Consider the following 19,152-nt stretch of genomic DNA (forward strand, 5'->3'; position numbering starts at 1 on the left):
TTACTTTTCGCATGGCAAAGGGTTTTGTGATATTTTTAAATAGAGGCAGTTCTTTGATTTTAGCTCGTGCACTAAAACGTGAAAAGATCAATAAAGGTCCTCTAAGGAGATATTGAATAATTATCAACTTCACTGAGTGTCTGAACATCAAATATTGTATCGATCTCTTAAAGTGGATATAAAAGCATCATTTTAAAGCTATGAATCCTTAATACAGACAGTTGTCTAATTATTTTTGCAAAAATTAACTAGTGAGGTCACGAATTTTTATTAATACGTTTCTGTTTGATTAACACCATATATCACCGATAATGGCGCTCATGCTTCAAAAGTTTCAAATCGCCTGATAGTGTTTCTAAAATATCCAGTATCAATAATATTGATAACCATAATTTTGCCACTCCGACCCACCACTGAGGCACACGGATCAATCTGATTGTCCGGACCGCCGTGAGAGCATTGGTGAGAACTATGGTTGAATCTAAGGACTATCATTGGCCATGGTACAGCCCTTTTCGTGGGAAGTACGTTCCTGTCATCTGAAAGAAGTAGCAGATCCCCACCATTTCTGTAGCCAACCGGAAGCGAGAACCCACCACCATGCCGGAAGCTCTCATGAATGGAATTTGTCATAACGTTATGCAAATGGAGTAACTCCACATTCATGCTTCATGGTTTGCTCCAATTCAGCAAACATTATGGATTTTAGTAGATACATTTCACTGTTTAAATTACCATCAGAGTGAAATCACAGATTCAATTTTTGATGGTTAACTTTACACTTGCAAATCAGGTGCGGTATTTCACTACAATGACGTCAAAATATTCTTCCTTGAACGTGAAAACTGAACAATGCCGGGCCATCTTGCATAAGGCACTATGATTCTGCGTTGCAGTTCGTTTGCCTTACAGATACTTAGAGAATTCGGAGAAAGACTTATATATTCTAAATGAATTAATTTTCGACCTAGGACTGTGCTCCAGTAAACTGTGTTCAGGCAAACGATCTCAGGCGACTGGTCTCGATGATTGTTTTTACTTCTGTGACAATTGCCTGCTGACGTCTATGGTACAACTTTGGTGATTCTGTGACAAAAGCATCTCCATGTGCGTGAGACGTCTTTTCAACACAAATGGTTAACACAAGAAAGATTTTCATTACAAAAATACCGGATGCTCTTTTTTCATCCTCTGCAAGAATAAATAAAATATATGTCCCGATTTGATTACTATTTATTTTTAAAAACCGTCATGGTCGAAGCGGCCAAAAAAATTAAATGTTGAGTCTGATAGAAAATTTAAATATCTTAAGTTAAATTGCAGTTATTCCTAAGTTATAAAAGTTCTTGAAATTGATAATTTTAATAATTTATTTTATTAGAAATTCAGTTTTTGGTATAATATGTAATTAAAAGTTCCATATCTTTTTAAATTTAAGAAAAAATTGCACCTTTTTAAAATGACAAACTTTCAAATTGATTTCAAAGAAATGAAAATATTTATTGATAATAAATACATTCTTCCTTCATTATGGGAGATAAATAATTTTAAATATTTGAATATTTTCCCTCGGAATCAGTACTGATTTCTATTAAAACAATTTTAAGAAAATCATAAAATAAGCATAGGTGGCCGCATGAAAGCTGATTAAAAAAGATTCTTTTGGCTAATTGCCAAATAAATAAATTTGTTAAAAATGTAAAATTTATTAATCGTAAAATGATATGAGAACTTTATAATTATTTTGACAAATATAATTTGCCAAATTCCTATCTGTTTCATTACGTTCGCGAAATTATTATAATATTTATGAACAAAAAGCCTTTACTTAAAAAAATAGAACAAATGAGGATATCACATAATCATAATAACTAAATAAAAAATGCAAGGATTTTCATAAAATTACTAAAATTAAAAACTAAGCTTAAATTAAGATTTAACACATTGTTAAATTAAAAAATGTGTAGAAATTTGCAACTTGACGAACTATTAGTTTTTGATCAAAATTATTGATAAACTAAGTCTAATAAAATTCTCTGCCTGGAGCTGTAAAATGCCTAAATCTGCAACTGTTCAAAATCCTCTACTAATTTATATCATTGAATAAAATCAAGAATTCATGACAGCTGTAAAAATCAACGAAAAATTCTTAAAACCTACGTTATGTAATAAAATTCAGTACAAATGTACTCAATAATCTGATGGAGGAAATCATAAATGGTGCGAATACAAAATTTCAGGAATAAAATGGCGAAAATGTATGACGTTTGGGTTCTTCAGCTGCACTCATTCCAGTACAAACATCGTCTGTTATCAAACGTTGCTAAGAATCAGATTGTTCCTAATCAGATACTAAAGGAGTACTACCGCAACACGATTTGATAAACATTCTAGGCCTCAATAAGACAACTTCATTACGCTTGGTTTCTACGAGCGGCAACTTCAGATTGAAATCTTGTATGAAATATCAGGTATGTTTGCAATTCCTGTTTTTTTCCCTGTTGCACTGTCTGAAATTTCATGAATATTGAAACAATCATTATCGAATGCTTTTACTGTAATCATGGAATACAAAAATTAATACGCATAAATAATATACGTTTTATGTTAACCCCATAGTTCCTTTTTTTATTATTATTTTTATTATTCGAAGATACTTTTGGATAATGCTAATATTCTTGGCTTCAGCAAGTGGTAAACGTTTATTGGAATTAGTAATTTTATTTAAATTCTTAAACATTGATTTCTTTTTATATTCAATTTTGAAATGTTTTAATATATTTTAATAGAGTAATTATTTTTTTCAAATATATTTCATTGTAACTGAGAAATCTTATAATCAAAAACTCTCACCGGGCTAGAAACTAAACGTTTTTATTATTATTATTATTTCGTTATTTTTTTTAAAACTGAATAATGTCGTTAATCTTTAGCTTCTACATTTGGCATCTGTTTCTTAAACACAGATAAGCTTTTATTCTGATTTTTAATAGTTTTTATAAACGCTATTATTTTTAACATACCTTTATTGTAAAATTAGGGCATCATTTTAACATTTCGTTAAATCTGACAGAATGCTCAGTTTCGATGGCTAATCTTCAGACAGAAAAGATATATCTATGATAGAATTCGTTGCAAAGATGCGCTGCTTCAGATTTTGTTATTACACTTTATTATTGTCATTTTCTTAGCATATATCAAAGGCAAAATCATAATCGGAGCTGATTTCGCTCTATATTTTATATGCCTATTACAATTATATTTTTAAATTCTTTTCTTTATTGATTAAATAGTTTCATGACAAAATCGGTTGTGTGACAATTTCCGACAAAATTTTGTTTTTGCAACCCATTTTTGCAGTTTCAAATTCTTTTTGTTAAATAATAAATTTTTAATATTATATTTTTAGGATAGCGACGAAATTTTCTTTTCCTTGTAAATATTCCGAATTTTGAATAAAAGCAATAGTTCAGATTTTTAAAGGGACTCACTTGAAAATTTCATTGCAGAATATATAAATTTTTCATGAAATTTATATTTTTCTTAAGTTTGTGCAAATATCTGTTACGCATCTAATAATCAATTTTCGTTTTGAAATTCGCATTTCTTGAAGTAAATATTGCTCCTTCTTCTTGTAAATGTTCTACTTCTGTCTTTTATCAATTATTTGCGAAATCTCAATCTTATTCTTATCTGAGAAGTATTATTTTAACATATATCACATGCAGAAGTTTCAATTCATTTATGGAATTAAGTCAATGACAAAGATTTTTTCATTTGTCATAATTTTAGGAAATGAAAAATTTCCGAAGTATAACTAAAAGTTTCAACATGCATAACTTTATTAATATAAATTTTTGATCTATTTATTTTAATATATGTCAAATACTTTTTTTTACTTCAATATGAAATCTGATAAGCATTTTTATAACATTCAGTTTCGAAAGTAAATGTACGTAAAAAAGCAAGTTCGAAATTTCTACTTTAATATAAACAAACTTATCAATGGCGTATGGGAAAATTTTGAGAAACACAAAGTAACCCACATTGTTATAATGCAATAAGATTAGAATGAAAATGTAAGGAAATTTTCAGATTCATAGATAATCATCAAACTAAAAGCAGGAAAAAAATAATACAAATAAAATTGACGTTGCGTCCATCTCTTGCGATTTCTACATTTAAATAAATTCATGATGACAAAACATAGCGAATTCGAAAAATGAAAGGCATATTAATTCTGATATTCTAATTTAGAGTTAGAAAAAAAATATTTAATCAGTTGAAACGGATATTTTTGCTCTCAACTTTGTGGTTTTATAATAGAACTTTTTTAATTCAAAATTAAGAATTTTCTTCAAAAATGATGAGTCATAAATATACGTTGTTGAATCCAGCTTAATTTCCTTAAAAAATTAAGGAAGCTTTAAATTTTGCATCTTTTCCAGCTTTTAACTGATAATAAAGGGTTAATTTAATGTAATTAGCCTATAATGTTAAAACTACAATTACGATGCACGTATAAACAAGAAACAAATTAGAATATTTTGTTTTCAGGAAATGTTTTAGAAAATTGATATTTCATTCATTTGAAGACCGATTTGATTTTGTAATTGTAAACTTCAATAAATATTTATCTTCCGAAATTTATTTATTCATTTTATTGATTTTTATAAAGTAAGAATTAAAGTTCTTTGTAATTAGCACATTAAGTAGCGTAGAATTTATAACTTCAGATTTAAAAAAAATGTAAATTCTTGTTTACTTTTCACAAAAATTAGTCCTACATGGTTCTTTTCAAATAATAATCTGTACTTTCTGTAACTGATTTTATTTGATAAATCACCCCACTTCTTAAATCCTTAAAACTATTATGGATATATTAGAGGAAATCTATTATTTCAAATAAATAGATATAAGCTGTTACGTTTATCATTGTATTATGTCATCAACTTTTAACAACTGGAATCAAATTCATAAGTCACATTTCAAAAATTTATCCATTTTTATCTTAATATTATCACTTTAGAGGTAGATTTTTTGTCATTCCTTAAAAAAATGATGAAATTTACTTAATTTTTGAACTCTGCAACTAAGGTATATAATACTTAATTTAATTTTTAACGGATAAGGTCTCTTGCAGCTTTTAATGCTAAATAATTTTTCTATTCCAAGGTAATGAAATTGAATGACTACAATTTGTTTCAACTCAAAATTAATATGTTTTATGAAATAAAATATCCAATGCTTTAATCTAACAAAATTGAAATTAATTTTAAAATAAATTTTAAATTGTTTTGAAATCCTAGTGATAAAAACACGATTATTATTAATTTTTCAAATTTTTGTTTGCTGCTTTTAGTTTCTCGTGTATGAAGTAGTATATAAAGAAACTATTATAGTCATCAAAAAATTCGAACTTATATTGTTATGAACCTTTATGATTCAGATACGGAATCAGTGTATCGGAAAAACACAGTTTTTAAAACACTTTTGTACGAATTAATATTCCGTTTGTCAAATAAAAGGGGGGAAAAATGTAACAACTTTTTAACCTAAGCTTTAAAATATTTATATTTTACTTTTTATATGCATGCAAAAATACTTCTTTAAAAATATTACAGTTTCAAAAGTTTAATAGATAACTTTTGTGGTAAAATAATTGAGAATGCACTTATGAAAAATATGTTTAATTGCCGCTAAATATTTCCCATTTGGTTGCTATTTTAATTTGATCTCGCATAATCTTATCTTAAATCTTTCCGACATCATTTTTGTGTAATAAAATTTCTTAGATGAACTTACAGCCAAACTTTAAAAAGAAAATGGCACCTCGAAGAGAAACCAGTATTGATGTGAATAAATCAGCATTAAGATTATTTAAAAAAAAGAAAATTCTTTTTGTGAAATAGCTAAAATTGCTGCTAGAAACCACACGTGTCCAGAAAATGATTAGAAAATTTAAAATTAATGGATTGATTGAAATAAAAGTGGAAGAGGAAGGAAAGATATTATGAGTGAGGCCTCAAAAAAGAACATTTAGAAATAAATCACTATTGATCCTGAAGTAAAAGCAATCAAACTTGCTGCATAAACTTCTCAAAAAATTCATTTGTGTATATATTGAAATTGTGCAAAGTAAAATTAGCCAAGATGGATATAAAAGTCCATTTGCTAAAAAGAAACCTTTCGTCAGTTTGCAAAATCAGAAAAATCGTTTGAGTTAGCAAAGACTCTTCAATTAAAGATGATATTTTGAAGAAAGTTATACTTAATGATGAAAGTAAATTCGATAGTTTCGGCAGGGATGGCCGTCACACTATATGGAGAAAACTTTGGATAGCTACTACCACTTTGGATCCAAAAAATTTACGAATTATACAGTTAACCCTTCCTAAGGCAGTGGGAAGTATGCTTCCCACCAAATTTATCAATCTTTGTATGAAATTATGTAGGTTGGCATAAGTTCTGACAAATTTTTTTCGAAAGACAGAAACTTAGATGCTTCAGTTCTTTATCTCACACAAAATGATGTGTCTTGGTTTGTCACTTAATTATTAATTAACCAAATTAATTAATTAATCAAATTAAATTTTTATAATAAGCTGAATGAATCCCTTTTCTTATTTTAATTTCAAGCCTAAAAATATTTTAACATAATATGACTAGAAAAAAATGGTCCTTTAAAAGGTTCAACATGGTGGTGCCTGTATCATGGTTTAGGAGGCTTTGGATTTTATCATGTATGGTTTCAATCGGAGTAAAACCACAAAACTACGGGCAAATACTTATGTTCTGTGTACAAAATATATTTTATAAACTCAGCAGACCTTTGCCGGTAAATTCAAGAAGGCTGTTTTGATATCACAAGTGACGAACTGGATCGCGTGTATTCAAGTACTATCAGAAGAATTCATCTTTATATAAGTGTCTAAGGACTTATCAAACTTATTAAGAGTTTATATATAATCATCTTGAACAAATTTTTTTAAGCTTTTCAATTGATAATTTTTCAAGACGTAATGAAAACAAATAAATACATCAATATGCAAATGCATTATTGTTCCACCCTTTGTGATATGTATATTTTCTCTAAAAAGACAACGAGAGATTCGCTCAAACACCAGTCTAAAGTATAAAAAATGGCCAATGAAAATAAATTTTCCTTTTAATATCTTAGCAAATTTTCTGACAGAAATATAAAACTTTGTTTTTATTGATGAGTTTAAGAAAAAAATTTTTACTGGCTGACATATTTCCGCTATGCGAGTCATTTAAAAATTTAATTTTTGTAACTTTTTATTAACAATTCTACAAAAATCAAAGTGTTTTTATATATTTGGGTTTTTTATTTGATGAAGTTTCGCAATTGGAAACATATGTCTAATTGCGGTAATTAAGGAAATAAAAATTTGCCCCACTTTTTGGGAACACCTTGTATAAAAATATTTTTTGTTCTTAATCAGGAGAATTTCTCAAATAATTTGCAAAGGGTATCATTCGTAAAAAATCGTAAGAGAAGCAATTACAACTGATTTGAAAATTTTTAATAATAAATATTGAAATGTTGAAAATTTCTGCTTTAAAAATGCAGTATTTCTGAATGACTGTGGATTCTGTCAAAGATAATCTCTAAGCAAAATAATGAAATTCTGTTTCGCGTGCATGCCTTTTTCTTTAGATAATGATGAAATTAAAATGCTTTTACATCACTTAGTTCTGATTCACTTCATCCAATTTCTGATCTATCTTTTTTTAATCCAGTAATCCTGTAAAGTAAGTTTTTATGCAATACGTTTAAGAAATGATCACAATTTAAGGGTTGTCACTGCACTTCACAAGTAATGTTATCAACGCACTGTTTGCTGGATTTTACTTTTTGTTTGTGGTTACTCAAGCTTATCGAAGCATAAGAATTGATCTCACTTGACGAGTGCAATTGTACTATTTTTGCCACAACAGTTAAAAGAACAGCTAGCCGTTTTAAGCACAGTCTTTACTCTTATAAATGCTGTTAAGCAACGAACAATTTTTTTTTCTTGTTTGGATTAGTTAAGAAAATTAAGTTAAGCTGCGTAATACGAACTGTAGAATTTAAATAGATGCATTTTCTTCTTATTTTAAAAAATTAAAATTTTTAGAATACTTAATATGTTACCAAATTCATGTTACAATCAAAATATTTCCGCGGATAATGTAAAAGTTTAAAATATTAATGCGAAATTGAAAATGTGAAGTATTATATTTTAATATATGCAAATATCTTATGATATTTAATGCAGCGAGACAGTTGAAAAAGCGTGCTTCAAAAACAGGAAAAAATATGTATTTTGAAAGTTTACTTTTTTTAATTACTTCCTTATGAGGTTTATACAAATTGTAAAACAACCTTTTAAATGCATTGCTCAATACAGTTCCAAAACAATTTTTTCTAAAAACCAGACCGAATAAAATTAGATGCAGCAATTGTTTTCCTTTGATATAATATACCATAAGTTATATGTATAGAAAGAACTCAGAAAAATGCGTTTTTTGCATGAGATTTTATTTTTTGTCGTTAATAAGAACAATAACAATGCATTTTGAGTTGGCATGTAATTCAAAATATTGAATCTTCTATCGAATAAAAAGTATTTGATACAAAACGTGAAATTTCTAAATCTAAAGTTGCAGATGAAATCAAATATGTAGAATTAATAAAAATAAAGTTTCTGAAAAGTTTAACATATGCTGATAAACTTCTAATTTGATACTTTGATGAATTAAAATAAAGTAATATTTTTTTATTTTTTTTCAATTAAAATCAATTTAGTATGAATAAACTGATCTGCAGTTGTTGTTTTTATATAAAGTATGGAAAGAAGATTAGTTGAAAATTCTAAGCATAAAACACGATTCAATCGACTTTAGAGAGTAAGAAAGTGAACTTTGAGCAATTCTTTTGGAATTTTTTTCTAAAAATTTAAATAAAATTTTGGCTTTTTTCGTTTATAACTTCTAGAAGTTTATCGCACAAAACCATATATGCATCCTTTCAAAATGATAATTTTAATGATACAATTTAGTTGAATTTATTTCTTATTAAATACTAGATGGTACCCGGCGTGTTGCTGCTACAGTAAAAATATATCGTTTGAAATTTGAAATAACTGTCTTGTTTAATTAGGAATGATAGAAAGAATGATATTTATTTTCTTCTCAACAGTGAATGCATTCATTGAAATTGAATGATATATAAAGGAGAAGTACAAATAATATTTATTCAATTTTTTTACTTTAGATATAATAATTGTACTATGCCTATAACTTTCGCGCAAGTACAAGCAATAAGTTGGCAAAGTTTTATCGCAATCGGATGAACGGTACAGGTAGCGCATAAAATACGAACAAACAAAAATTCATTTTTATATACATTAGATAAACGTTTTCCCTTATCTTTTCACCCTTTTTCTTTGTAAATATAAAACTTTTAATGATCTTTGAACTTTCATATTTATTTGTTCAAAATGTTACGGGAATAGATTCAGTTTATAAAGACACACTTCATCTACAGAAAAAAAATACTTTAAAAATTAAGAATTAGTGTATTCTGGTGTAATATAAAAATATGTAGTTCATTAAAATTTTGATGCGTTATGGTTTTCGAATCAAAGAATCAAAAAATCAACAAGCTTTCCACACTAATTGTAACTACATTTAAATTCTTTCAAATTTTATATGCTTAAAAAATAATCTCCTCATACTGATAATAAGGAATTTCATAAGTATTTCAGAATATATTAAAATTTCTGAAAAGACGACTGAATTTCTATACATGCTCTTTGATTATATATTTTCTTTCTGCATCTGAAGTATAAACTTTTAAAGATACCTTCGTTAATCAATCAACACTTTAGATAAACTACTTTAAGGATGAGCTAGGCTAATTACCTAAGAGTATATTTAACATCGTAATTAAAACCTCACATCACTGCTTGTCAAAATAAAATAGCAGTCTACAGTAGTCTGTACCAAACTGTAACATTCTGCAGTGATCTGTATTATTACATAAGTTCGATTACACAAGAAGCTCGCAGTTCGATTACACAAGAAGCTCGCTTGAAGTAACTGTTTAAAAGTATCGGTAAATGAATCCGTGGAAGCTAGAGTTCAAGTCAATGGATTCGTAACTTGACTCTAGTAGCACAGTCGTTATAAACGCAATAAAAAAATACGAAGACACTGAAATCAACGTCATTAAAATTAGTGTTTCAACTGCAGTTTAATGAAAAATAAATAAAGCATTAACAATAATACTGTTACAAGCGTCGCCAAGTCGCCAAATGGTCACCAAGTTTATCGCCAAGCTCTGAGGTCATTGACGCGACACCCGCTCAGCACGCACAGGATAGATCGTACAACGGTTTTTCCCACGATGACACCATTCATGCCGGGAAGCAAAATTACAGGTTTGTAACAATACATTTAAAAAAAATATATAAAGGGGAATAAAATTTATGCAGAACATATAAATCATACTTTTACTCACAATTACTTATAATTAATATATATATATATATATATAACGAAAATAATTGTCAAAATTGTTGAAATTATAGGAATTATTTATCATCTTTCTACAAAATCTTCGATTAATCAGAAGCAAATTCACAGTAAATTCAAAATTTTATCATTTTTGTTTGTTTGTTTGTAGAGTCCATTTTTAACACAGAAGCGTTTGGATTTACTTTATTTAAGAACTTTATATGTGGAAAGTAAAGAACAACGTAGAGTAATAAACACTGAAAACAATTTAAACTAGGATAAGAAAAATGAAAAAAAATAAAATTGAGTGGAATGAATTCTTCCTGAAGTGATACATATAAATTTCGTTCGGTGGATTTAATTTTTGAATTTCTTAGTGTCATGCATGTAGATAGCATTGTGCATCTACTCCATATTACGTGATGTGTGCATTCATTTCTGTTCTGGGATCGTAAATTACACAAATTGGCTCTATAAAATTATATCCTTATAATATTAATATATTTCGTATTTCTTTCATTATAATTCTAGAAAAAAGACAATTCATTTCAATTAGAACATTAATTATTGTTGAATATAAATAAAGTGATATTTTGATTTATTTCAAAGAATATTTAAATGAATGTCATAAATGCATTATTTATTATGGAATATTTCTTGTTAATTCTTAAATAATTAATTGTTGATTTAAAATAATTTGTCTTATATACCACAGTAAATATTTTACAAAATAGAAAAATTTCCTTAAAGTACTTAACTTTAACAGCAACAATAAAATATTCTTCTTCATAATTTGCTACATTTGACAAGATTATAGGGTAATCATATCTGCGATTTCAGGTTTACTTTTTAATTTTAACGAATAAAATTCTTAACTCTTAACATAGCTCTTTAGAGTTGAAATAACATATCCTATAATAATTATTTTATATCAAAACATTTTATTAAAAACAGCAAAAACTCTTTTTTTATATATACCAAAAAGTGGTAATAAGAACATTTTTCGTTGTTTATTCCATTAAAGCAGAAAAAAAAAAAGAATTAAAATCAACTTGAAATTCTAAAATTTTCTGTGAATGCCGTTAAATACCATGGTCTTATTGGTTAAAAAAATTGATTTTCATTGAATTCGGATGTGTGCACGTAACTTTATATTATCGCTTTTTCAGGTACTGTGAATTAGGAAATAAAAATGGCTCCAAATGAATCAGTAAATGATATCAATAAACCGTCAAAAACAATGAATGGTAGCGCAGATGTCGCACAGGAAAAAGAGTAAGTTAAGGCTAATACACATATTTTTATCATTTCCTTAATCTAAAAATTTGAATTGGATAATTTCATATTTGTATTTAATTCACGACTTATTTCATTATCTGTTATTAGCAGTTTAATTTTCAAAGAAATATTTTTATAATAAGATATGTATTTAGAGAAAGTGTTGTAATATTAAAAAAAACTTATATTTCTACATTTTAGTAAATATCTATATGAAAGAATTCCATGAAAATAATATTTATGGAATTATGCATTCTCTCTCTCTCTGTCTGTCATAGAGTAAGTACAAAATAACTCAAAACCCCCAATGATTCAGCTGAGTTAATTATGATTCAACCATTTAAATTAGATAAAATCAGTCAATGGAAGAGGTGTTTTGTTAAACACAAGTACACGATTTCTTTTCTTTAAAAACAAATGAGTCAATGAATTGTTCAATAATCAATAAAATAGGAATAACGCATATTTTTAATCCACACATAATTTATACTTATTAACCATTAACGAAAGAATTCTACTCAGTTTCAAGAATTTTAAGATTTAATTGTTGTACTTGTGAATTTCATAAATCGTCACTGACAAACGTCGCTTTAATACTTTTAGAGACTTTTCAGTCATAGAAATAATAATCAGGCTGACTTTCATTCTACTTTTCAATAAAAAATAAATTTATTAAAAATATGAAATTTATTTTCATTTGCCCATCATAGAAATTGGAAATTCTGTATTCCTATGAATTACAGAATGAGCCACGTTTCTTAATAAAATTAAATAGAATAAATATGCATATAGAATAATATTATCATTACAGAAATTATAAGAAATGAAAACATCTCTGTAGCAAAAAGTGAGCTCGAGTTATTTTAGCTTGGTATTACCTTATGACAAATCAAAATTGTAACAAATTTATTTGCTTTAAATGCATGTTATTTTTTAAATGTAATGAAGTTCTGACATTTTTAATTGATTATTTGTGTGTAACGTTTACTTCAATTATAAGAAATTCCCTTTGAAAGGTTTATTATTTCAATCTATGTATGTGAACTAACAAGATAAATACACAGACTAAAATGAAAACATCGGAAAAACAGTGTTCTAAAGGAAAATAATTTAATCGCAAAGATAATTATAGGAATTTTATAAAACTTTTTTTAATATGATGATATACATTGAATTAATGTAATTATTTAAAATAAAAACAAATTATAATCGTTTTGGACATTATTCATTTTTAAATATATGATTGTTGTATGCCATACTTTTTTTTATTTCTATTTTCTTTATTTTTCTTATTTTGAATTACAATTTCAGAAATGTTTCAAAGAAGGCATCATTACCGAAGAAAGTGTTCAGGCATCGGAATTCCGTCCTAACGTAAAGCAATATTTTATTCATTATTATTATTTCTCATAAAAAGAAGATAAAGATCTGTATATTTTGTTATCATATAAATTCTGAGGAGAAAATTTTATTATTTTAATTTTAGATACATTAGCATATCTGTTAAAGTTTTGGTTTATTAAAAAAATACAAACAGTATTATGTCCAATTTACACTAAAGGAAAATCTTCATATAATATATCACTTGAAATTAATATTTTGAAAAATGTACTGCATTGCTTTGTAGTAATATATAAACATTATAAACAACCTGCGGTTGACACATTCAGAAGATTTAAATATAGCCGCTTGATATCACATTCAAATTTTATTTATACTGGAAACAATTCTATAACCATTTTACATCCATTTTTTTCAATGCAAAGAATTTTACATCCATTTTACATATTTATATCCAAAGCAAATGCATATAATTTTCTTTTGCTTGTGAAATAACCTCATTTTTTTACTACCTTCAAACTTGTTAATGTCGTTTTATAATTAATTAAAATGTAAAAACATATAATCAGAAAATGGATTGAAAAAAATCATTTACACGATGAATCAAATTTTATTTTCTTTTGTTGTAGAATAATAGGTCACATTGTAATCAAGTCCCCTAAACGTAAACTGATATGACAGAATATTGTAATGAAGTAAAGAATCCGAAATTTATTGTAAATAATTTATTTAAAGAAAACTACAAGTCAAATTCATCTGATTTTCTTTGGAGCTCAAATAATGCCATTTTTATATTTTTTGTTTAATTTGGTTACATAAATGTAAGCAAAACAAATCATCATATTACATTAACAGTTATATCAAGTGTCAAGTGACACTGAATGATTCAAATAAAGCCACTAAAAAGGAATTAGTTATTTCAGAAAATCAGCAGTTGAAAATTCAGATATAACTTTATTATTCATAGATATGGATTAAAATAGCATCAAACGGAGACATTTCTGAACATATTATGACAAGAACACCTAAAATTGTGAACAAATTAGCGTCATGGAAAATTAATTTCCTTAAAATTTCATTTTCTTAATGCATATAATAAGAATTGCTCTAATATTTACATAAAATTATGCCTTTATTAGATAACATCACCATCGCTATACCATAAATAAAAGCTCTTGAATCATATTATTACATCCATTTTTTATACAAATTTATTATATCCAAATTACATTATTATTCCATCCAATATCTCATCTTTTTAGATTTGAGTTGCTAATATCAACTGCAAATATATTTTTCCTATTAAGCTTACCTGACCACAAAAATGAACTTCACAATATTGAAGAATACTATAAAAGAAATATGAAGCAAATATATCTTAATAATTTACCTTAATGGCACACATATTATTTGTTTAATTAATTTATATAAAGATTATGTGATTTTATCATTATTTTAAATAGTTATTCTTAAGATAATTTGATAATAGTATCTGATTTATTGATTAATAACTTTCATCTGACCGGAGTTAATTTATTTTTATGAAATGTGACAAAACAGTATTACATTACAAATGCCTCGAATGCTAAATGCTAAAAAATTTTCATTTTGTTAGACACTTTTATTAATTTTTATATCTTATTTCTAGAGATCTAATGGAGGTGAATCATTTGCAGACAGTGTATAATATCAGTGTTGCCATTGTGGTGCTACTTTTCCTCAATTCTGTGATTTATTATTTGGCGACTCCAAATAAGTGAGTTATGTTTGGAAAGTTCGCTTCTTTTATTATGTTCATACACATATCGTTTTCATTTCATTTTCATTTAATTCAACTAAGATATTTCATTCTGATTGTCTATAGATGTTTAGAAACAGTTAAATTCTTATCTCTAAGTATATATAATAAGCTTTTTCATGTAATATGCAAAGCCACAATTAGGTCTGCAATACCGAAGCGTATCAATGTATTTAATTTTGTTAATCTTTTTTCTGTCATCTTCCCGCTAATGACTTGTTCAGTTGAAATCGAACGTATGCACAGAGTCTGTGAAGTTCATCCCTATATAACGTAAATGTGCTTCAAAACTGAATGCTAATATAACTAATCAATCAATTTAAAAAAACGCAAATATTTTTATTCTTAATTTAATGCCAAATTGTGTTTTAAAATTTTAAATATTTTAATTTACAATGAGTATGCTTAAAATTAATTTTCTTATTCAAAATAATTGGAACTAAAAAATAAAGAAATTAAAAAAAAACTCTTTGTTTTCGAAAATATTTCTTTGATAATAAATAGGCTAATAAAAGATACTTTAGTTTTTAAAAAAAGTGGGATAGGTTCTAAATTAATGTAAATTGATTTTAATTAATTTGTTCGAACATAAACCAACGAATTATTCTTTTTTTTTTCAATTTATACATTAAAGTCCATTCATTTATAAAATATATAAATATAAAAATTATACTATCTGCCAATAAGTATTTGGACACCCATGCAAATGAGGATAGCTGTGATCCTAATCTAAGTCACTCTTTACGTATTTAAATATCCTGTAGGAAACAACACTGGCGTTAGTCGCAAGCAAGATGCTACGAAATTCAAATCTGTCTGACTTCGAGAAAGGCATAAATGTTAGGTATTGTGGTCAAAGCTTATAAGCCCGTTAACAGCTACGCTACACGAGTAATTGCTTTTGTATTGTGGTCATGTTACTCGGCTGCGAACCACAAGGTCCCAGGTTCTATCCTCGCTCATACCAATTCGCCTCAGTATCATAGAAATGGCCGATCCTTAGGGGACTAGTGAGTTAAACATTCCAAAATCGACAGTAGCCCTTTTGATTAAGAAGTGAAAGATGAGTCGGAATGTGCTTCGACCCGGCGGACCCACGACACTAAGAGATAGAGACCGACGAATGTTGTCCAAAGAAATTCGGATAGTCCGCACTAAACCGATGGCCCACGTGCTCCAGGAATTTAAATAAGCCTCCGAGACTGTTCTTTCAATAAATACTATCCGCAAAGAAGCACATTTGCTTGGTTTCCACGATCAACCCATAAGTTTCGATTACAAAATCCATTCACGTTGCTCGATGAGATGGTGTAAGGCACGTCGAAATTGGACCATAGATGAGTGGAAACAAGTTCTCTGGATTGATGAATCGAGGTTCAATTTCTACCAGTCGGATAGTAGAGTCTGAATTTGGCGTATGCATGGAAAACGCCTTTTGTCAGAATACATTGTGCCTGCAGTAAAGTTTGGTGGTGGTGGAATTATGGTCTGGGGTTATTTCTCGTGGTATGGACTTGATTCCAATTAATGGTAAGCTCAAATAGCCGACTCCTACCCCATGATTCTAGACAACAATGTGCTTCCTACGCTCGGACAATTTTACGGATCATTGTTATTTACAGGATAACAACGCCACTTGTCATGCTGCGAGGTTCACCATAGATTGGTATGATGACATTGGGGTGAACCGATTGGACTACCCTGCCCAGAATCCAGATTTGAATTCGATAGAAAACCTCTGGGACGAGTTGGATCGCCGCATTAAGTTGTGCCACAACCGTCCAAAATTGGTAAAGGAACTTACATGTCTTCTCCAAGCCTAGTGATAGAAAATACTACTGTCCATTATCCAAACATTTGTGGAAAGCATCTCCCGGAGGGTTGAGGCTGTTATTAGGTGGTGGCTTTACCAACTACTGAATATGAATTAATTGTGTTTATCTCTTTTATCACAGACTGGTAGATAGTGTAGATGGGGTACGCAAATATCTCAACTATCTTTTGATACAATCATCAGTCAAAGTATCTTTATCATACAGTTACCCGAAATAGCATCGATCGTCTAATTATATAGCAGAAAATTAATAATAACTTAATATAACTGAATTACGGGCCATCAACTCTGTCACACATAGTCAGAATTTTTCGAAAGTTTTAAATTTCCATAAGTTTTTTTTGTATAATTATAATTTTAATGTGAAATTTTCTAACATTGATGAGTGATATTAAGAATAAATATGTGAAAGCTATCCATTTCTAGGTTCTGGGAAGATATCGAGATGATTCGTTGGGGAGCTTCAAATGTGACACTGCTAGCAAAAACTTGGATATCCTTCAATATCCTTGCATTCCTCGTCTTCTTTGGATTTAAAATTTGGGTCCGAGTACGAAATAAAATTCATACAAAGGCAAGGTGATGTCTGGAGTATATAAAAAGCTTAAACATAATTTTTATGTATTTAACCTAGTAATTTTAATACAAAGAAATAGAACTTTAAAGAAATATTATTTTATTATTAGAAAGTATATAATATATATGTAATATAAATAGTTGTATTCAAATATTAAATTGCTCAGTCGCTTATAAGCAAATTCTAATTATTAACATTACATATTATTTAAAATTACATTTCATTTATTTTCACTTTTGGATCTTTTTGTACTCGGATTAGCTCGGACTCCAGGTTAGCTTTTATTATTTGTAAGGACTATCAAAAGGGCACAATAGCTCCGAAACTTTTACCAAAAAATACTGTAGAAATTCAGAATGGATTCTTTCGAATTTTATATTCCAAATGGACAAAGTTTGACTAATAGTAGCTCATTATCACAAAAACTAGCAATGCTGCAGAAATATTTATTAAGAAATTACATTAAAAAATGTTATATTACCTCAAAAAAGCCAACATTTTAAAAATTCAAAACCAGATATGAAATTTGTTACTAGGCATTGCTATATCTATTACATTTCTTAAACGTTTATTTGTATTTTCGTGCTTTTTCTGGAAGTAAATCATTCATACAATCAACAGTCATGCATCATCTCCACCATAAAGTAAAAATAAGACACAAAATTATGTTTTTTTTTCCCCTCCTTATAGCCATATAATAAACAATGTTTAGAATAAATCTGGCTGTGAAATGTTTTGCTGGTACTAAGTTTTTCCACTTGGAGAAATTTGTGCAACTTTCAAATTTGATATACAGCAACCTGCATTATTTTTTCATTCAATTTTTCGCTGAGTAAAAACTATAAAAACAATTTTTTTTAAGATTTGGAATGTTTATCGTTTCTCATATGTAATATTTAATAACAATTGATCCCGCTTCATAAATGTTTTAATAAAAATTTAGAAACTTATCGATGCTTCTTTTTTTTTCGAAGAGCAACCTCTAACGAAGAAAAATATATATTCAGTAAACCAAATATCTGTCTGTCGAGAAAATGAAAAGCGAAAACCAAAATTCATAAAGCATTCCAACAAGAAAGAGCAATAAATAAATAAAGTAAAAATACTTAAGTAAAGGGAAATTTTGGATGGGCTGGGAAAAGAAAAAAATAAAAGATCTGCTGGCCGTGCTTCAAGGCGGATCTGATGGAATTGCAGCTTTAAAAAATCTAAATTGAAACGGAGAAATGGTTACTTATAATTAGGGATTGCAATACCGGACCAAAATTTCAATACCGGTATTCGGTATTTTTTAGATCTTAATACCGGGATACCGGTTTTAATACCGGTATTAGAAATTTTAGAAAAAGAAAGAAAACAAGGTGTTTCTTTGTTTTATTTGCCAGTTTTATAAGAGAGTGTAATATCACAAAAAATAGCATGGAACTTATAAATTATAACAGTATATAAAGAATCACAAAAAAGTAAAGGAACAACTTATTTATTTAAATCACAAAAAAAGTGTAAATATCAGTATTCAGTCTGTGATACTATTACAAATTTTTGAAATGTGATCTTAAAAAACATAATGCATCAGTTGTACTGTCATTAAAGCTGAAAAGTAATTTTGTGTAAAAATTACCGGCTGTCGAAACCACTCTTTCGGCATCTACGTCTACGTTCTTCAGATAGTGATTTGTGCTGTTTTTTCATGATTGCAACATGAAATTTATTGTTGCATTAGCTGTTAATAAATTAAAATCTCTCCCACATAATGCCTCTATAGTCAGTTTTATTGGAAGTAGAGCTGATATAGTTCTG

General features: G+C 27.9%; 1 protein-coding gene across 3 annotated transcripts in view; it reads left to right on the plus strand.

Annotated features, from left to right (window-relative positions):
• The window catches only part of LOC129964000 (sterol O-acyltransferase 1-like), a 49,256-nt gene that overhangs the window by 13,228 nt on the left and 16,876 nt on the right, over window positions 1–19,152 (plus strand). Inside the window, exons 1-5 of one of the 3 annotated variants that reach the window (XM_056078650.1) lie at window positions 1,990–2,471; window positions 11,694–11,799; window positions 13,114–13,176; window positions 14,792–14,899; window positions 17,202–17,349. In XM_056078650.1, the coding sequence (XP_055934625.1) occupies window positions 11,717–11,799; window positions 13,114–13,176; window positions 14,792–14,899; window positions 17,202–17,349 (402 nt within the window). In that variant the 5' untranslated portion in view covers window positions 1,990–2,471; window positions 11,694–11,716. Of the gene's footprint in view, window positions 1–1,989; window positions 2,472–11,693; window positions 11,800–13,113; window positions 13,177–14,791; window positions 14,900–17,201; window positions 17,350–19,152 lie in introns of those variants that run through there. The other 2 variants (XM_056078648.1, XM_056078649.1) reach the window with 2 other exon arrangements.

Source organism: Argiope bruennichi, chromosome 3 (assembly GCF_947563725.1).
Source record: "Argiope bruennichi chromosome 3, qqArgBrue1.1, whole genome shotgun sequence".
In the NCBI taxonomy this organism is placed as follows: Eukaryota; Metazoa; Arthropoda; class Arachnida; order Araneae; family Araneidae; genus Argiope; species Argiope bruennichi.